Source organism: Mauremys mutica, chromosome 9 (genome assembly GCF_020497125.1).
Source record: "Mauremys mutica isolate MM-2020 ecotype Southern chromosome 9, ASM2049712v1, whole genome shotgun sequence".
NCBI lineage: Eukaryota > Metazoa > Chordata > Testudines > Geoemydidae > Mauremys > Mauremys mutica.
The window spans coordinates 28,529,785-28,550,596 of record NC_059080.1 but is presented as its reverse complement, the minus strand read 5'-3'; the positions used below and the strand labels follow the sequence as shown (position 1 = coordinate 28,550,596).

Here is a 20,812-nt window from a genome sequence, read left to right as displayed (position 1 = left end):
GCAAATTCCTGAGCCACTAAATCTGAATTTCAAACTCCAAAAAGTATGGAATTGTTTCTGGGATTCTGGGTCCATTATGGATACAGCTGGGTAACTTGGATTCACCCTTATGTGCATGGGTTTGGGTAAAAATACTGAAAAATTAATACACTGATTTATGTGAAAGTCCAAAATTACTTTAAAGGAATCTGGAGTGAGGCCCAAAGACCTTTGTCCTTATAAAAACAGTATGGGGAGGGGGATTTTCTTCCTAAAGTGTTAACTTTTTCCCTTCTCTTTCATTTGAAGTGTAAGAGACCTGGACTTTGATCTTTGTACCACTGGTACCACAATAAGTGAATCAGAGGGAGGTGAACATGAAAACCCCGCTTATGGAATCTGGTATAATTTGTCAGCCTTTTTTGGCTGACCTGAAGATGGATTGGACCAGATTGCTTTTGCTGGTTGTTGAAGCCCTTCTAATATTGGCAAAGATATTTTATTTCTTGTAGTAGAACCTAATATTTTGAAAACCAGGATGGTTATTTAAAAATTGACACTATTCTGTCTACTAGTTCATGGAACTGAATAGCATATTCTAAAGACGACTCTCCTACATTCTTGGCCAAAGATGAACCACTATCTAATTCAATTTCTTGTTTTTTAAATTCAACTGGAGGGGATGTATCTCCCTCTTCTTCCAAAAGCATATCTTGTACTAAGTTACAAGAATGTTCTGTATCTATTGGTTCTGATTGTATAGGACTCAATCACCTCAGATTCACAGATTTAGGCTGTGCTTGATCTGGAACCAAACAATCAGACTTTCTTATAGGGCAAGGATAAGTGGGAATTGGTCAATATGGCCAAAGCACCCAAAGTCCTGCCAATTGCTCCAGTCCAGCATCATATCATATGCCTGTTGCAGAAAAGGTCATGGAGTGTCCATCTAAGGTGGAAAACCCTGCCTCAGGGAAGTTTGTTGAACTTTGGGTAACATTACTGGATCCAAATCCTGAGTGTGAATCTGATCCTGGATCTATTGTTCTCCATGTCCACTGAGGAAAGTAATCAGCTTAATCTGCATCAAGGGAAATTTAGATTCAACAGTAGGAAAACTTTCTAACATTAAGGATAGAAAAGTACAGAAATAAACTACCAAGGAAGGTGTGGAATCCTTGTCAGTTGAGGTTTTAAAGAACATGTTGGGCAAACACCTGTCAGGGACAGTCTAGGTCAGCGGTTCTCAGCTGTGTGCTAAAAGCCGCAGGGCTCGCATGGCTGGGGTCCAGGCCACCATGGCTGCTCGGTGTGGTGGGGCCCGGGGCTGCTGGGGCTGCACTGCCTTGCCACATGGTGGGGTCCGTGGCGCTAGGGCTGCTCTGCCTTGCCACGTGGCAGGGTCCGTGGCACTAGGGCGTGCCTTGCCGTGCGGTGGGGCCTGGGGCTGTCCTGCTGCCCAGACCTGCACTGGGTCAGCTCCTGGCCCCACTCTGTAGAGGGGTCTTTGGGTTGGGGTGGGTGGTAGGCATAGGGGTCTGTGTGTTGAGGTGGTGCATATGTGGCCCCAGGGGCGGCTCTACAAATTTGGCCGCCCCAAGCAGTCATGCCCGGGAGGCGCCCCGGAGCCGCGGGAGCAGCGGACCTCCCGCGGGCATGACTGCGGAGGGTCCGCTGGTCGCGCGGCTCGGCTGGACCTCCCGCAGCTGCGGGCGGTTCGCTGGTCCGGCGGCTCTGCTTGAGCTGCCGCAGGCATGCCTGCGGGAGGTCCAGCCGAGCCGCGGGACCAGCGAACCATCCGCAGTCATGCCTGCGGGAGGTCCACTGGAGCCGCCGGCCGAGCGTCCCCTCCGCAGTCATGCCTGCGGCAGGTCCGCTGCTCCCGGGGCTCCGGTGGACCTCCCGCAGGCATGACTGCGGCAGGTCCGCCGGCCCAGCCTGCCGCCCCCCCGGGAAAGGGCCGCCCCAGGTGGGTGCTTGCCCCGCTGGGCTCTGGAGCCGGCCCTGTGTGGCCCACAATGATAAGTAGGTTGAGAACCACTGGTCTCGGTATACTTAGTCCTGCCTCATGATGGGGAGATGGACTAGATAACATCTCGAGGTTCCTTCCAGCCCTACATTTCTATGATTCTATAGTGGCCAGTCAAAGTCTTCCACTAAGCCATGAGGTAGCTGGAAACGTATACAATGAATATGGTAGAATCCCAGTGAATGGTTGAACATCACAATACAAAGCCTTCTAGAAAAGCTTTCATATTATTTTCTTTGGGCCCAAGCACATATGGTCAGGCCTTGATGTCATTTTCTTCCAGGTAGAAATAGCTCTTTGCAAACATCAAAAGCAGCACAACTGTTTTTATTACTCGAAAATATCCTGGTCAATTTTGCATCTGAGCAGACGTGGTAACCATTCCCTCCCTCCCAAACAAAACAAAATAAAAACAAAAGCCATTTGCTCTCTGGTTCTAAACATTTTTTACAATTACATGTTCCAGTGGAAAACAAAAACATCATTTTGAGTTACTTATTCATGCATATAGACACTATAGTCTAAATTAAATGTCTTTTGTTTACCAAGACTAATGAAGTGTAACAAAGCTAAAGCCAATGCATAACAACTTAATTATGTCTCAGAGGTAACCATTTTGCCCAGTTTCAGTGAGCAAGAGTATTTATTTGTGCTGACAAAAACAGTTCACTAATACTGAATACTCTGCTGGAGCACTTCAGATTAATATATTGGGAATTTGATAAAGTAGGTAGATGTAATGGGGTTAAGATTAAATAAAATAAAAATATATTAACTGAAATAGTGTTTTGGGAGAATAGTTTTACCAAAAAAAAAAAAAAAGTTATAATGTCACAGTAACTTCACTTTCAACATTACTTAACACAGGGTTAGATTTGTCCGTGGTACATCCTCACTGATATCAATGAGGTTAAATCAGTGATGAGTGCGGTCCACTCTGGATATTTACTAATTTCTCTGTGCCACAAAGGAGATTTTGGTTTTACCTTGAATTCTGAGTTTCTGCATAGTGGGCCAACCAATCTGAAATGAACTTCTCCCTCCTTATCTCCTAACAGGGGGCCCCACCCAGATGGTTGTTAGGCTTTTCAGGTTCTAGCCTCCTCCCATGTAGAACAGCTTGACTAAAGAACCAGTTGTTAACTTTATTTGCATCTATATTAAGTAATCAAATAACTCAGGGGAAAAAACAACCACGATTTGAGCAATATCTATGTGGCTGAGGCTTCCAGATCGTTGGTCTCACTCTGCAGAAAATCAATTTAAAAGGTAAGAACAAAAATGCCTGTTTTGCTAAGCTGGAAACCAGTCTGAAATGGGCTATAAGTAGCAGTACCCTGTTCTTCCTGCATCATAATATAAGAACAGGATATTGGACTAGATGGACTTCAAGTCTGATCCAGCATAACAGTTCATATGTTCCTTGTACTTAAACTCCAGGGTGAAATCTTGACACCATTTAAATACATTTGAATTTCTCCATTAAACTTAATACGGCTATGATTACACCCCAAGATTTTAGAAAGAGCTTGCTTGATTGACTGAACCACTGGGTCTCAGGACAGCAGATCTGCAATTTGGAGCACGTCCAAAGGGACCCAGCCAACAAGGTTAACAGCACTGAGTAATCACGACCTGAGTAGGCAATTAGTGTCAGGGATCCTCTGACCAATTTTTCCTTCCTCAAAAGATAGGTAACGTGGATGTCAGGGGACATGCCTCTCTACCCACTATGATTGAGAATGCTTTCATGGTCCAAGCAATGAGCTCTTTGTATCGACTGCAGAAACTCAGAACATGGGGAGACTCATATTCTCTGATATTGCAAAAAGTCCATTATTGGATTCACCTAATGATTACACACCAAACTGAAGATCTCCTGGTTTGGCATCAATTGTCCTGAGAGCAGAGTCTGGGATTGAGCCAATCTACTTGGAAATGAAGAGATCCCACCAAGTGAGTCACACTGGCCTTGTCTTCACTAGGAATAAAGGTGTGTTTTTAATGTGCTAACTGATAGAAGTCAACTAATGTGCAAAAATCCTAGTGAAGACAAGGAAATTAATATTTGTTCACGTTATCTGGTTGAAGGAAACCCTAGACTCTCGTCTATGTGTTACCTTCACCATCTAACATGTTAAAACTACAACTCACTAACCATAGTCAAGATACAGGAGAATGTGACCTTTGAGTGAGGGAGCTGTTGTCACATCCTTCCTTCACCGCCTCCCCTTTGCCAGAGTCTTTCACTGTGGCATGGAAAGGTTCTTGCACCAGGACACCACACTGCTAAAAATAGAGTAGATATGGTAGGCCCTACTGAGTGTGCAGAGATCCATGCAGGGTCCTGGCCTCTCTCTACTATACTCATCTAAGCTGTGCCTCACTTTCTACACTGCTATTTATACCCAGGCTAATTGGGTAAGCAGTGTCTGCAGTCTACATGCTGACGCAAATATAGACCTACCCATAGTGGACAAGTGTTCTCTGTATTATGGACTGAACTTTTTCATAATATCCAGATGGTTTTCAGATGAGCTCTGTATCTTATGGTATGGATGTGAAAAATGAACCATAGAACCCTGCCATGCAACATGATACTGTAAGATATAAGATCATATTTCCGCTGTGCCAATCCTAGTTCCAATGGCTATTAAGAAAAAAGAATTAAAACTTCAAATTTTTATGAACTTACGTGGTACAGTGGAACAGTGTTGCTTTCAGCTAGTGAGAAATTCAGGACATCTTGCTGCCCAGGTTCCAGCCTAACGCTAACAGTAGATGTTAACATAGATGGGCTAATTGGATAGTTCGGACTACTTGTGTTTTTGCCCTTTTTCCTTGACCTGCGGCCTGTGTCTCTCTTGTTGTCTTTCTGTGTCAAAGGCTCTTCTTGGATCACCAAGATCTTGTCATCACTCAGGTATCGTAGGAGTGAATTCTCCGAGTCAGTTGTTGGAGGAAGAAGAAAAGAAATATGAATAAGACAAAACAAATACACAAAATGTAACCAGGCTACACGTTTATACTTAACCACTCAAGCATGCATCTGTGCAAAAATAAAGCCACACCTTAAACAGGGTAATAATGGGAGTTGCAATATGACATTTCAAATGGAGACTGCAACTCACAGTCTTTTATTCACGTGGGTGTTGTCTGGAGAATGTTTTACTAAGACGTGATAAATGGAACATAGCTATTATCTCAGTCTTTCATAGCCCTTTGATCCAAAATGCTTGCTGCTCTTGAGAAAAGCACACCTTGCTAAGTCAGAGTTCACTAGCATACAGGGGGCCAAGTGAAGCCATTGTTCTATATGGCATGGTAACTACAAGTGCACATTACCTTGTTTCTTCCTCACCGGAAACAGATGGAGACAACAGCAATTGATTCTGCTGTTTCATTTACAGCACAAAGCCTCAGAAAATCTTGACTTTTTTTTTAATTAACAAATATGCTGGACGTTGTGCATTAAAACTGTGAACCACTGAGACTCCTATTCCAATAGTTTTTCTCAAACTGTAAGACCTTATCAGCACTTGGGGTGCACAATTCTGGAGCTGTGTCTTTTTCGATTTTTTTGGCTATGCATTTTAGTTAACTCTTTCAGTACATTTTAGAGTACAGCATAATATATGCCCACAGATACTCTAATGAAAGCAAATGTGCCATCACCTAGCAATGAGGTTATCTGATGGTTCTTTTGCAGGTTTCTATAGCAGACAGATCCAAAATCCTGCCTAGCGGATTCCAGAATGTTGGTCATGAAGACATTTGACTACAAGATTTTGAGAGGGGTATTTTGTAGCGCTGGTCAGAAGTTTTCTGACGGAATTTTTTTCTGCTGGAAAATGCAAATAGATAAAAAATGACACGTTTTGCAAAAACATGTCGATTTTGATAAAGAACAATAGACAATAGGATTTTGATAAGATCAAAATATTCTATTTCAACCTCTTCAGAATGGAATGTTTCTATTTTCCATTTTGAAATGACTTTTCATTTCAATATTTTTAAATTTATAATATAAAATGAAAAAAGTCAAAACCAGTATGAATTTTTTTAAACTTTGTTTTTCAGGAAATTTTAAATATTTTTGTTTTCTTTGTGTTTCATAATGCAGATTCACCTGTGAAATGCCTGCCCAGCTCTAGTGTTTTGGAAAAGTATGGCTTGCTGTACTTGAATCAACAGTAATTAATAAAAGTTAACAAGTCAGAACAGTAACTGAGTTTAAGATAACTGTGCATGGAGGAAATAATCATTCTATAGACTTCCACAGACTTCCATCCTAGTTCCTCCAGAGTAAGTGTTTGAATCATTGGCCTTCCCAGCTAGAAAAATTTCATAATCAGGAAAAACTCTTCTTGGTCAATTACTGTTTCTAGCAGTTTTTTAAAGCTGCCTTTTCCAAATTAATCTGATCATAGGTGTCACATGCAAGCCCGAGGTGCAAATATGCTTGAACTGTTGAAAATAACACACACACACAGACACACCAAAACAGTAGAGGAACTAGGAATAGAACTCAGATCATCTGACTTCCAGTTCTATGTGTTAGCCATAAAACCATCCATTTCTGTACTTTGACTGATTAATGATGACACCCAATCAGACAGAATCCTTGGATCTGCACCATCACTATATGTTTATTTCTTATTATGTTGAAAAGGAATTGGTTCAGCGAACCAGAGTGCAAATAGTTAATGAGCAATAATTGTATATTAAGGGAAATATTTTCAAATTTTGTGCCTAAATGTAAACAACTAAGGGCTTGTCTACATAGGGATGTCCACGAAAAATTAATCTGAATTAACTAAAGGTGTGGATTTGAAGGTGTGGATTTGGTTAAGCCTCATTAAACCCTTATGTGAACACCCTAATCCATAACTGAAGTGGCTTTAATTCCATTTAGTTTAGTTCATTGCCAAAGTGAATTAAAATAAGACAAATTAAGACCCCTTTAGCTCTAACAACGTCCACATAGGGATTTAACTATTTAAATTCACACCTCTAAGATTTGTCTACACAAATATTGTGTTTGTGGCAAATCAGGGTATGAATCTACCTCACACTGTCCTGCTGTGGACTCCACATGGACCCTGCTGATGTGCACCAACAGTTGGTTAATACACTTTTTGACCTAGTCATCTTTGAAAGGGACTAGATCAAAGTGCATTAACAGTCCGGTAGGGTCCACATGGACAGTTAGTCTAGGGCAGGCTAGGGCAGCACAGATCCACACTTGCTGTGAACTGTTTGTGTAGACAAGCCTCTAGTTAATTCAGATTACCTTTCCGGGATGTCACAATGTAAACAAGCCCCAAATCTAGATTTAGACTGTAAAAATCAGATCTCTTATTTAACTATCAGAGCACCCGCAGTTCCCATTTTCATGAACATATATGTAAACCCTCTCTTTATATATAGAGAAATTGTAAATTCTTCAGGGCAAGAACCTGTCTTTTGTTTGTCTGTTAGGTGTGATTTAGGTGTAATGGCAATATATAAACAATAACTACTCATACATAATTCTAAATTGGGAGGCTTTGTAAACTCTGGCAAGGGAAAAACCCACACAAAACACCACCAAACCCAAAACAAAATGACAACACCAAACATGCATGTGCGCGTGGTCCTAGGAAAGTAAGGAATTAATCAAATGAGATAAAAACTGAATAAAAAAATAATATTTATCTGTTTATATAGGCCAACCACTCACGCCTCTGTAGCTTTTTATGGGGAGTTGGGTGGTGCAGTATTTATCCTTAATACATACTGTAGGTTTCTCTTTAATTAAGAAAATAATTTGATGTCCTTGGGAGAAAACCATGGGTTTAAATTATTTATGAGTAAAAAGTCTCGCAAACACAGACTATTTTCTAACTCAAAAATAGTTCATGAATCTTTGAATTCCGGAATGCCTATCTATCCTAATCATCATCCTTGATGCACTGCAGCTGTAATATTTTATGTATATATCATTATGTCTGGAATATGCATAATTAATTTATTTGTTAGCTACAAGTGGCTATAAACAACTGGTAATACTTTATTTCAGAGAGCAACTCTTAACAATTAACAGCTAATTAGCCAACATATTATAAAAAGCTAACACTAGCTGTGGTTAGTAAACAAAGAATATGTTACAGTGGGCAATGTAATATTCACTTAAAGATTAATTTACAAATGGCAGGTAGAATTGATCAAGAACAGGATTGAGTATGTCATGCCATCATAACATATCTAAGAGTTTTTCTTTAGGTAGGATGAAGTGAAGTTTACAAAGTACATACCATATTCAAATACATTTTTATTAGCAGTATATACACAGTCTTTGAGCCAAATACTGTCTTACAAATTTTGTATGGAGCTCCCACTGCAATCTTTGCATATGAAATCTGTGCTTCCAAAGGCAGAATCTAATTATTAAAGTTACCTGAATTGAAAAATCCTATGAATGTCTGATCTAAGTGTGAATGCTTCCTATAATGAAAAATCCACCAAATCCCTTCAAAATATATTCTACATAGAAAATACTTCCCCATATATTTAACCTCAGTACTTCTTGTTCTTTCCATATTACATGAGAACCTCAAAGATACGAATATCACAGTTATGGACTGACCGGTCAACCGGACACCATGTGAAACCAGAAGTAACCAATCAGGCAGCAGCAGAGACCAAAAAACAAAAAACAAAAAATCACCCAACAAAAAAACAAATACTGTACTGTGCCTGTATTGCATCTTAAAGGTAGGCAACTGGAACTGCTCTTTGTTCAGAGTTATGAACATTTCAAAGTTACGGACAACCTCCATTCCCAAGATGTCTGTAATTCTGAGATTCACTATAAATGAATTTAATAGAGCCCTAAACACTTCATAACATTGCTTTAAAGACTATATTTCTAGAAAGTTACCATATTTCCTTTAAATCTTCTTTTCCCTAAAATGAACATTGCACATTTCTTAATTTTTCCTCACAGGTCTTATTTTTAAAATCTTTTGACAGTTTCATTGCTATCCATTATTTTTTAAAACTGTGCCCCAAATTGAATGGGTACGCCAACTGATGCTTAGCTGGTATGCTTTTTGCCTCATCACTGCATTGTTGACTCATATTGAATTTGTCATCTACCATAACCCCCCTTATTATTAATACAAATGATTTTATTGGTACAGTTTACAGAAAAGGGGATTTTTGATGGGTTTCACTCTACATGTCCACAGTTGTACACCAATAATATATGTTATGTACAGTTAAATTGATCATCAATAAATAAAGGGTCAATTCATATATTAAAAGTAATTTATCATCAGGGGTCTGTTAATCTTATTTACTGTACATGAGTGGCCTTACAAATGCACATAGATCCACTGAAGTCAATGCTCTTTACACAAGAATCGGGTCTTTATTTACCAACATAATAAATTATTTGACATGTACATGATTAATATGAGGGTCCAAACTAGAAAATTACCATCTAAACTGTTTTTCAACTTAAAATGATGTTTTTATCAACATGAAAACATTTAGAAAATGTGTCGATTTTGAGAAAATTTTGTTTAAAAAAGAAAACAAAGCATTTCAATAATGTCAAAATATCCTCTCTCAACATTTTAAGAATGTTTTTATATGAATTTTTGAAACAAAATTAAATACTTATATAAAACATTTTAAAAAATATAAAAAGGTCAAAACGGGAATGAATTTTTTATTTTATTTAACAAAATGTTATGATCAACCCCAGATGATTTTTTTTTTCCGGAATTTCATTTCAATGATATTTTGAACTTTGTTGTTGCTGTTCCATTTTGGAATGGAAATTTTTTTGAAATTGTGGATTTCCCATGGAACAGAAAATACATTTCCCCTCCCACAGCTCTAGTCCTAACCTCTTTCTACTGAAGTCAACAGGAATTTTGATACTGATTTTAAGAAAAGTAACACTAGACTCCTAATATACAGTAATAATATGGATTGAAAATCTTGAGTGATCTGACTGGATGCTGTATTTTGTCAGATATTTTTAGTCCAATCATGTCTTTACTCATAATTTCAGAACAAGTAAAATTTTAGATAAATAAAATTAAATGTTAATATTTAGAATAAAATAGGAAACATTTTCAAATACTGGTATGAAATCATGGTCTAGTATGAATGAACAGAACATTAAGAGTTTTGCGGAGTTAAATAGGAATGATTGTATTTTGGAATGGAAGAAGTTAAATATAATTGAAAAATATTATCAAAAAGTATTTTTAAATTTTTTATATTAGCTTTCAATTATATCCTTGAGTTTCATTAAGCTACAGACAGCTACTTCTTATTCCTGTGAGCCCTCTACATGCAGAAACTCCATTTATGATAATGGGAATCCTACGTCCGAGAGACTCCTTATTACCTATCTAGATAATTATACTGCACTCATGACTTAAAGGATCTTTGAAGCTCAACATCACAATCATCATCATTCTTGCCAAAGAGGATTTGAACAGATCTTCACTTGAAGCATATTGCTCAGACACAGAGGAAGAAAGATAGAAGGCAATGGATGTGGTTTAATTAGGCCACAACTTTATTCACTTAAAATATATTTGGCAATACCCTGCAATAAATTGTACAGTGCAGGTCACCATCATTTCTGTAATCATTTCCACATCATCCCCAACCAGGCTGCAGGCACCCCATTGCTGTAACTTCCTTGGCATGAGTTTTAAAGGGAGATTAGAAAAAAGGAGAGGGGTCAGCTCCCCTGCTGCACTCGAGGTAGGAGTCCTGAATCCCCTTTCCTAAGCTCCCTTAGCTGGGGGGCTAGCAAAACAGAAATGGGATTGGATCCCCACTGTACTAGATATAGGAGCCCCGAATCCCTGTTCCTCATGAAATGTTCTCCCTCAAATACTTTTCCAATCCATTTTACCTGATAACTGTTTCCATTCTATAATGAGTACCTGCACTGGACATCTGCCATGAGTTTTACATTATAATCTAACCCCTCTGCACCACCCCCCCCAGGTCCCAGACTTGCTGTGGGAAAGGTGACAAACCACACCCCACCTCAGCTAATGTGGTTGTGAGGAAAACATTCCTTCCCAGCTCTTAAGGAAAGAAGGGTGACTGTCATAATATCCATAGGGGATTACGAAGAAACATGGTCCTTTTACAGATTTTATGAGTGGGAGGGTGAGTGCTGATCTGAGTGAAAGAGGGCTTCTCCAGCATGGCATAGGGTATAAATCCAACACTCACTCTTCATCAGCAGGAAGGGCAGTGTCTCACATCCCCACCCCAAGTCCAGCTGCTTCCTGCTCTCCTATACTCCATTCCTCTGTGTAAACTTTCCACACCCTCACCCTCTGCTATCACTTGCCAAGTGAACCCTTAAAGGATCAACAGCTTCTTTTCTTCCAGCCATTCAGACAAAGACCCACTGCATAGAGTTGGATAATTGAGGTGCTAAAGGAGCACTTAAGGAAGACAAGGCCGTTGCGGAGAAGTTAAATGAATTCTTTGCATCAATCTTCACTGCAGAGGATATAGGGAAGATTCCCACACCTGAACCATTCTTTTTAAGGTGACAAATCTGAGTAACTGTCCTAGACTGAGGCATCAATTGAGGTGGTTTTGGAACAAATCGATAAATTGAAAGTAGCAAGTCACCAGGACCAGATGGCATTTACCCAGGAGTTATAAAGGAACTCAAATATGAAACTGTAGAACTACTAATTGTGGTATGTAACCTATCACTTAAATCAGCCTCTGTTCCAGATGGTGGGAGAGAAGCAAATGTAACACCTATTTTTAAAAAAGGTTCCATAGGCAATCCTAGCAAATACAGGCTGATATGCCTAACTTCAGTACCAGGCAAATTGCTTGAAACTATAGTAAAGAACAAAATTATCAAACACATAGATGAACATAATTTGTTGGGGAAGAGTCAACATTTTTTTTAAAAGGGAAATCATGCCTCACCAATCTATCAGAATTCCTGATGGTGTCAAAAACATATGGACAAGAGCGATCCAGTGAGTATAGTATACTTCAAGAAAGCCTTTGACAAGGTCCATCAGAAAAGGTTCTTAAGCAAAGTAAGCAGTCATGGGATAAGAGGAAAGGTCCTCATGTATTAGTAACAACTTAAAGGATAGGAAACAAAGAATAGGAATAAATGGTCAGTTTTCACAAGAGAATGAGGTAAATAGCAAGAATCTGTACTGGGACCTATTCCGTTCAACATGATCATAAATGGTCTGGAAAGGGGGTTGAGCAATGAGGTGGCAAAATTTGAAGATGATACAAAATTATTGAAGATAGTTAAGTCCAAAGTAGACTGTGAAGAGTTACAAAAGGATCTCACAAAAGTGGGTGACTAGGCAACACAATGGCAGACTGAATTCAATGTTGATAAATGCAAAGTAATGCACATTGGAAAATATAATCCCATCTATACATACAAATAATGGGGTCTAAACAGCTGTAACCATGCAAGAAAGAGATTGTGGAGTCATTGAGCATATGTTTTCAGAGAACTAGCCACAATGTGCATTAGGAAAGAGATAGATAAAAAAACAGAAAACATCATAATGCCACTCTATAAATCCAAGGTTCACCCACACCTTGAAAACTGTGTTCAGTTCTGGTTGACTCATCTAAAAAAAAATTAGAATTGTAAAAAGATACACAGAAGGGCAATGAAGATGATTAGAGGTATTGAGCAGCTTCCATGTGAGGAGAAATTAAGACTGGGACTGTTCAGCCTAGATAAGAAATGACTAAGGGAGTATACAATAGAGGTCTGTAAAATCATGAATGATGCAGAGAAAGTGAATAGGGAAGTGTTATTTTCTTCTTCACAAAACATAAGACCAAGGGGTTACCTGATGAAATTAATAGGTAGCATGTTTAACACAAACAAAAGGAAGAAATTTTTCACACAATGCAGTCAACTTGGGAACTCTTTGCCAAGAGATGTTGTGACGGCCACAAACATAACTGGCTTCAAAAAAGAATTAGATAAGTCCATCAATGGCTGTTAGCCAAGATGGTCAGGAATGCAACCCTATGCTTTGGGTGTCCTTAACCCTCCAACTGCCAGAGGCTTGGACTGGACAACAGGATGGATCACTTGAAATTGCCCTGTTCTTTCCACTCCCTCTGAAGCTTCTGGCACTGGCTGTTGCCAGAGACGGGGTATTGGGCTAGTTGGACCATTGGTCTGAGCCAGTATAGTTGTTCTTATGAGCTGTGGTGAGCACATTATCACTGATTCTTAATGATGAAAGAGGTTGTTGATGAGCCATGAAAGTCACTTCCCTGCATTTCCCTCTGCTTTGCCCAAGGAACCGAGTTTGCTGTATGCACAGAACTTGTATACCTTTGCCGTGAATAAGAAAGCAGTCCTGGAATGTTTAATTTTTTTCTTACATGGCAGTGCAGGGTAATGTCATTAGGTCACAATACTAGACACCTGTTTTATTGTTAATGCATTTTACAGTACACTCCATAACAAAGGTGAAGCAGAACTGTACTCAATATGTTTGGGAATACTTTAAGAAAAAGCTGATTAATAGTGTCAGTCTTCTGTGGAGGTTTCACATTTCTTGTAACAGATTAGAGGCCTGTGAAAGTCTATAGATATTAGTTTTAAAATATATTTACCTGGAAGACTAGAACTGATTTTTACAGCCTCCTTGTTTATTGGTCAAATACATATTTGGAAATGTTTTCAAGGAAGCACTATAATGTTAGCCATTTTGGGATCAGCTAGAGTTGAACAACATGGGCATCCAATTAATGTAGTTCAGAGATAGTGCTAAATCACAGGCACAAGCCATACAGGCTTCCCAATACAATGTTGAGACACTACTAGTAAAATTCACATATGCCACTAACTAGGGTGACCATACTCCCCTCTGCTGAATACGGGACGCCTGGTAAAATTACTCAAATTCAAGCGAGATCAATGGCAATCAATCAGAACTGTGCAGTACAAATATTCAAATTAACATCAAGTTGGCTGAGCCCCATTTAACAGAAATACTGCATAGCTGGATTATTTTTATTTACCTTCTTATCTTTAAGGCTTTAGGGTTCACACAGGGAGGGGTGACACACACTGCTACCCCCCCCCCACGGGGAGATGTGACATACATACACACCCGTATCCCACTCTCACATGCGGAGGGGGGTTGGGTGACCAACTGACTGATCCTCCTTGTCCCAGGCGCTCTGCTCTCCATGCCTTCAGCAGCCACAGAGACTGGCCAGAGAGGTGGCTCAGCAGGGGAGGGTGCCTAGGGGATGGAGAAGCACCAGGCTTCATGGGGACAGGACCCAGGGTGGTGGGGGTGGGGACAGGCAAATAGGGTGCTAAGCCCCTGCCCAGGGGGGCTGCTGTGGAGCCTACAGGTTTGGGGTGGGAACAGGCTGGAAATCGCTTCCCCCACCACTCAGAGCTTAGCGTGGGGCTTTGGCACATGCAGTGCTCAGCTCCTCCTGGCCAGCAACCTGGGCCGGAGGGTCTTGGGCTTTCCCAGGGTGCCACCCCAGACAGAGGCAGTGGGGGAAGGAAGGAGTCTGCCGGCCAGGCTGCTGGTGAGCTGAGTGCTCCAAGCAGGGGCTGGTTCTCTGCTCAGTGCTGGGAGCAGGACATATCCCACTGTGGGGATATAGAGGAGCAGCAGGGCTGAGGAGGGGACGAAGGAGCAAAGCAGGGAGAGGACAGCCAGAGGGGGAGCACATAAGGGGCCAATGGGTGGGCAGTAGAGGTGACACCTAACCAGCCACCACCTGGCACTCATTGGATGCCGCAGCTCGCAGTGTGCAGCCAGTGCCAGTTGGAAAAGGGATGGGGGGCGGGGCCCAACTGGCTGAGAACTAGGGTTGCCAAGCTTCCGGTTTTCAACCGGAACGCACGGTCGAAAAGAGACTCTGGTGGCTACAGTCAGCACTGCTGACCAGGCTGCTAAAAGTCCAGTTGGCAGCGCAGTGGTGCAAAAGCAGGATCCCATCCCTACTCAGCTCCAGGCGGCTCCCAGAGTTGGCAACACATGTCCCTCCGGCTGGGGGGCAGCCATGGGGACTCCACATGCTGCCCCCACCCTGAGTGCCAGCTCCTCAGTTCCCATTGGCCAGGAACCACGGCCAATGGGAGCTGCAGGGGTTGTGCTTGTGGGTGCGGGCAGCGTGCAGAGCCCCCGGCCCCTCTGCCTAAGAGCCGAACATGCCAGCCACTTCTGGGAGCTGCCTGAGGTAAGCACGAACTAGCTGGAGCCGGCACCCCACATCCCCTCCCGCACCCCAACCCCCTGCCCCAGCCCTGAGCCCCCTCCCACACTCCAAATCCCTCATTTCTGGCCCTACCCTGGAGCCCCGCACCCCCTCTTACACTCCAACCCTCTGCCCCCAGCCTGGTGAAAGTGAGTGAGCGTGTGGAAGAGTGAGCAACGAAGTGGGAGATGGAGTGAGCAGGGGTGGGGCCTCAGAGAAGGGGTGAGGTGGGGCCTCAGGGAAGGGGCAGAGCAGGGAGCGGTGCAAAGGTGTTCGGTTTTGTGCGATTAGAAAGTTGGCAATCCTACTGAAAGCCCACACGCAGCGGGGGTTTCGCTGAGAGACTGGCAGGGGGAGCGGCCCAGCCCCACACGCTGCAGCTTCGCTCCACCACCAACCCTGTACACCCATCCCCATCATCACTGGAGTGCCCCATTCAGTGCTGGTGGGTGGGCAGCTGGCGAGCAGGGATCCAGCCAGCAGCTGGACCTACCGGTACTCATGGTGGGGAGGCAGAAAATATGGGACAATTTGCCCACTTTTAAGAAAATGTTGGGACACCTGCAGGAGGGCTTAAAAACTGGACTGTCCCATTAAAAATGGGACATCTGGTCACCCTACCACTAATAGCTAAGAGAGATGAGGAACAGTTGGCAAGTTTCATCCACCACCAATCAAAGCTGAATTGTGACAAATACATTCTTTTAGCTATTGGTACTATTTCTACCACCAGCCTTCTTTCCAAAGGCCCAACCCGAATCCTTGTGACTCCAAAACTGAAATCAGTGGCAGCTTGAACACTCAAGGACTGCCAGACTGAGCCTTGATGTTGCAGTTTCATGACTAGGTGTAAAATACTAATCAAAGTGGACTCTAAGTACACCAGTTTGTATGTATAATGTGGGTATGGAATCATACTGAATGAATATATTTAAAAGTTTTATATACCATTAGCAATTATATAGTCACTTGGGAATTTGGAAAGGTATTTTATTGTTTATTACCATTAAAGAGAATAAAACTCCTTAACTGACATAATTCTATTTTAATTTTCAGGAAAGCAGAAGTAACAGGACAGTTAGTAGACAGACTCCTCTGTACTCTCCATGGCACTCATGAAAACTACAGCAGGTGTCTGTGATGCACATTTTCATCTCTTTTAAAGGACAGAGAGAAAAATCTTGGATCACAGCAGTGGAGAAGGTACTCACCTCGGCTGCCTCTCTTGTACATGTTCGGTTCTTTTGACTCCCCTATCCAGCTGAACTCTGTAGGCATAGAAACAGGCCTCAAGTCACCTGGAAACAATCAAAGAAGAACCAATTTAATTTTTGCAACTCATTAATAAAAGGTTGTTGTATTGTAGAATAATTAATGCCTGTAAACTGGTTAGAAAAATCGCCCTCCAGTGTAATCCCTTTTATTAGCATCCACTTATTATTAAGGTTACAGCTCCCTGAAGCTTTTAAATATCATGGGTCAGATTCAGATTTTTGTTATGATGGTTTAAATGTAAACTCCACTGATTTCAGTGCAGTTATTCCTTATTGTAATTGAGATTAGAGTTCTGCTGCATAGCCATCTCCTGCAAGAGAGTTCCCAGCTCAGCAAGTAGATGATTTTGGATGGAGGAAAAAAGCTTTCTAAAGCAGCTAACATGCTTTGATAAAATTAGAAAGGTCACTGATTCACCCACAATAATTCAGTCTAAAAATAGTAACATCAATCTTGTAACATATATCTGACTCTGAAAGTTACATGCTGGCTGATGTGGGCATCTTTTACCCACATAGAAAGTGAACTAACTGCAAACGCCTTGAGGAAAACAAAGGACACCTTGTGAAAAACAGAGATTCAGAAATGATGGTTTCCACTAATCTTACCTTTACTGTAATATCTTCATTACAACCATGCTGAGTGAACCTGTAAGCCTCGTTCTATACTATGGAACCAGTAGTAGTTATGGTAGCAAGGCCATTAAACTAGGAATACTGACTACGGGGGGATAATCTTTTTTGACCTTGATTATTATCAGTGAACACACAGAACCACCCTGTAGATCATGAGTCAACTGCTGTCTGAAATATTCATTCAAAAAAAGCATTCCAGTCTAGCATTCCAGAGTCTAGTTCTGTGGTCTGCTTGTTTTGGAATCAAGTTATTTTCCAAAACATTAAACATTGCCCAACAATCTTGTTCCTAAAATAATCATATATCTGAAAACACTATGCATAAAAGTTTCTTTTCTTGTTTCCAATAGCTCATTTCCTCAATTCTACTGTTCATTACTGAAAAAAAGCACTTATGGTACATAGCTACCGTACTGATGGATGAATGGATTTTGTTATTTACGGATATGTGAAACATCTTCACTGGCACTAATTTATAATATTACTACATACATAAGTTATTTTTATAGGAAGATTTCTTACATAATAATCCTGTCCTATAAATAATAAGATACTATTTACCTTGCTCCATTGTTCTAGTGGCACTTTTCTGTAATCATCATTTTAAATATATATATGTACAGTGAAACCCCGCTATAACGCGATGTTTAGGGTCCAAAAACTTCCATCGCACTAAATGCGGAGTCGCGGTATAGCGGGGTTTCAAACCCGTCAGTTTGTCAGTGGTCCCCAATGCGGTGCATTGATGTGCACTGCCTAGTGCCCCTAGGGCCTAGTGCCCAGCAGGGGAGAGGAGCTGTGGCCCCCTGCCTGCCGGGGACAGAGAACTCCGGGGCTGCGGGCGCCGGTGCTCTCTGTCCCCGGCAGGCGCGGGGCCGGGGCTTCTCTCCAGCTTCAAAAGGAGCCGCAGCTCCCCGCCTACCGGGGACAGAGAGCACCAGCGCCCGCAGCCCCAGAGTTCTCTGTCCCTGGCAGGCGCGGGGCCGCGGTTCCTCTTGAAGCCGGAAAGAAGTCGCCGCCCCGCGCCTGCCGGGGACAGAGAGCACCGGCGCCCGCAGCCCCGGAGAAGCGGGAGAGAAGCTGTGGCCCCGCGCCTGCTGGGGACAGAGAGCACTAGTGCCCATAGCCTCGGAGTTCTGTCCCCGGCAGGCGTGGGGCTGCAGCTTCTCTCCCCTGCCATGGTGTTGGGGACCACTGGTACAGTACTGTATTATGCCTTAAAGGGGAGCCAACCTATGATCGCATTATATGAGATTTTGCATTATAGCAGGGCGCGTAGTTACGAGGTTTGACTGTAATTATAATAAAAGGCATTTTTAGTATTTCTTATTTGGATTTTCCCTGACTTGGATTTTGCCTCTGTTATATTTCTTTAAATACCTTTGGTTTCAGTTTTATGTATAATGCCTTTCAACATTTATAAAGACTGGATAGCGCACTGCACCTTAGAAGAACTGAACAAGATTAAGAAGATTGTCCATCAAAATTAATTAAAAGTATACAGGCAGGCCAAACTTGACAGCAAGCTTTAGATTTTGTAGCAATAAACGTACAAAACTCGAGATCAATAAAAATCCTTCGCTGAAGTTAAAATAAATCATTCTAACTGCAAACATTTTTTAAAAAACAAATAATCATTCTCTTCCAGGGTTTGCAACCAAAACACGGCAGCACTATGCTAAGTGCATAAGATCCTGAAAGTAAAATGGACTAAAAACTGATTAATAACAACTATGAATGCAGTGTCAAACTTGTGTGATAATGCTTTATATTTATTATTTCTTATCTAGTACCATATCTCACAGATAGTCGTCCAGTGCAGGGATGCAGAGTTATATGGGCCCGCGGTGCCCAGGCTCCAGCAAATTCAGGGCCCGGGCGGGCATGGCTTCATCAATGTTCAGGGCTGGGTCTCTCCCCCCGGCCCCACCTGCCGCCCCTGCGCACTTCCCCGACCGTCCTTGCCTGGCCTGGGCTGCAGGCGGCTGCTCCCTGCAGCTCCACGTTGCGCTCCCTTGCTGGCTGCTGCCAGTTACAATTTAGGGAGCGGCACTAGGGGCAGGCTGAGGCGGCTGCTGCGCCTGCGGAGTGAGGAGGGGAGGAGGTGCCTGGCAGCTCAGCTCCCCTCCTCCCCGGCAGGCAACTCTGAGTCGACTCTGGGGGGGAGGGGCTTATCCTGGCTGGACCTCCTGAGCAACAGCCTGGGGAGGGCTTGGGTGAGTGTCGTGCTGGAGGGCCCCCCCCTCCTCCTGAGCTCGCTGCTGCCAGCGGGGAGAGGGCAGAGGGGAGTCCTCCTCTCTGGACCCCCACCCCAGCCCTGGGGCAGCCTGCCTGCTGCACCCCAAATGCCTTATCCCGGCCCAGCCCTACACCCCTGTCACACCCCAACCCTATGTCCCAGCGCAGAGCCTGCATCCAGCACCCAAACAGCCTCCCAGAATGTACACCCAGCACCCAAAGCCCGTCCCACACCTCTTCCTGCACCTCAATCCCCTGTCCCAGCCCAGAACCTGCACCCAGCACCCAAACTCCATCCCAGAGCCTGCACCCCTCCCACACCCAAACTTCCTCACATAGCCTGAACCCCAAACCCCCTCCTGCACCAAAACTCTTCCCAGAGCCTTCGGCAGGTGTGTGTGTGTGGTGGTGGTGGTGGTGGTGGTGGTGGGGCACTGGGACTTGGGCCCATTCTGGGCACCACCAAAAATTATACAAACCTGCTGCCCCTGCTCCAGGGGTAGATCTAACTTTCATAAACAGACTCACAGGTACCTCACTTTCTCAAGGATTAAACAAAAAAGTTTTATTGATCCTTCCGTGAGGTGGAAAAGGATGTGCACAAAACATTGCAAACACAAAGCCACAGTCAAAATTGCTGTTTTTCAGACCCAGTCTTCAGCATGCTCTCCTCACAGGTTTCGCCCCAACACATGGATCTTAGCATTCAGGTTCAGGCCACCTGAAGCTTCCAGTGGTTAAATTACCCACACTCAAACCCAGGAACTATTTTTAATGGCCCAACTCCTGTTCTGACTGGTCCCAGATTCTGCCTTCTTAACAACTTAGTCCAATAAAAGATATTACCTCACCCACTTTGTCTCTCTAATATACTGGGATCAACATGGCTACCACAACACTGCAAAAGTAAATCAGGGCAATTATCCCCTGAGTTTTCTGCCTAATTGTTGTTAAGGAAACCCTACTGATTCCCAGGGGTCAGCATTCGCTGCTGCTCTGCTCAGCTGAAAGGAAGAAAGCATGAAAGGAACTAGAATAGAAAAATGCTGCAGCATAAGCAAATATAATAGGGTGGGGGAAAGACAAAACAAGACAATCTTTTCATACTCTATTTGTATCACATTCAGTCCCTTAATCATTCCACAACAAAGAGTCTTATAAACTACAGAAACCTCCTGTAATGGATCCAACTCCACAAAGCACCAGATAACTCTCTCACGATGTGCATGTACTTTACAATACTGATAAAGACAGATTGTGATTTCTTAGGTGCGGGCAAGCTAAATTAAAGTGAGGATCTCTACATATTCTCCCAATAACAGAATTTCTTTCCTTTTTGTTTCTTTTCTTTCCTCTCCACGCTTCTTATTTCTCATTGTAT

General features: G+C 42.6%; 1 protein-coding gene across 1 annotated transcript in view; it reads right to left on the bottom strand.

Moving 5' to 3' along the window:
- Positions 1–20,812, bottom strand: part of LOC123377890 (connector enhancer of kinase suppressor of ras 2-like) — a 474,233-nt gene that overhangs the window by 138,745 nt on the left and 314,676 nt on the right. The window contains exons 12-13 of the mRNA XM_045031225.1: positions 16,495–16,581; positions 4,704–4,957 (exon numbers count right to left, since the gene is read on the bottom strand). Of these exons, the coding sequence (XP_044887160.1) occupies positions 4,704–4,957; positions 16,495–16,581 (341 nt within the window). The remainder of the gene's footprint in view (positions 1–4,703; positions 4,958–16,494; positions 16,582–20,812) is intronic.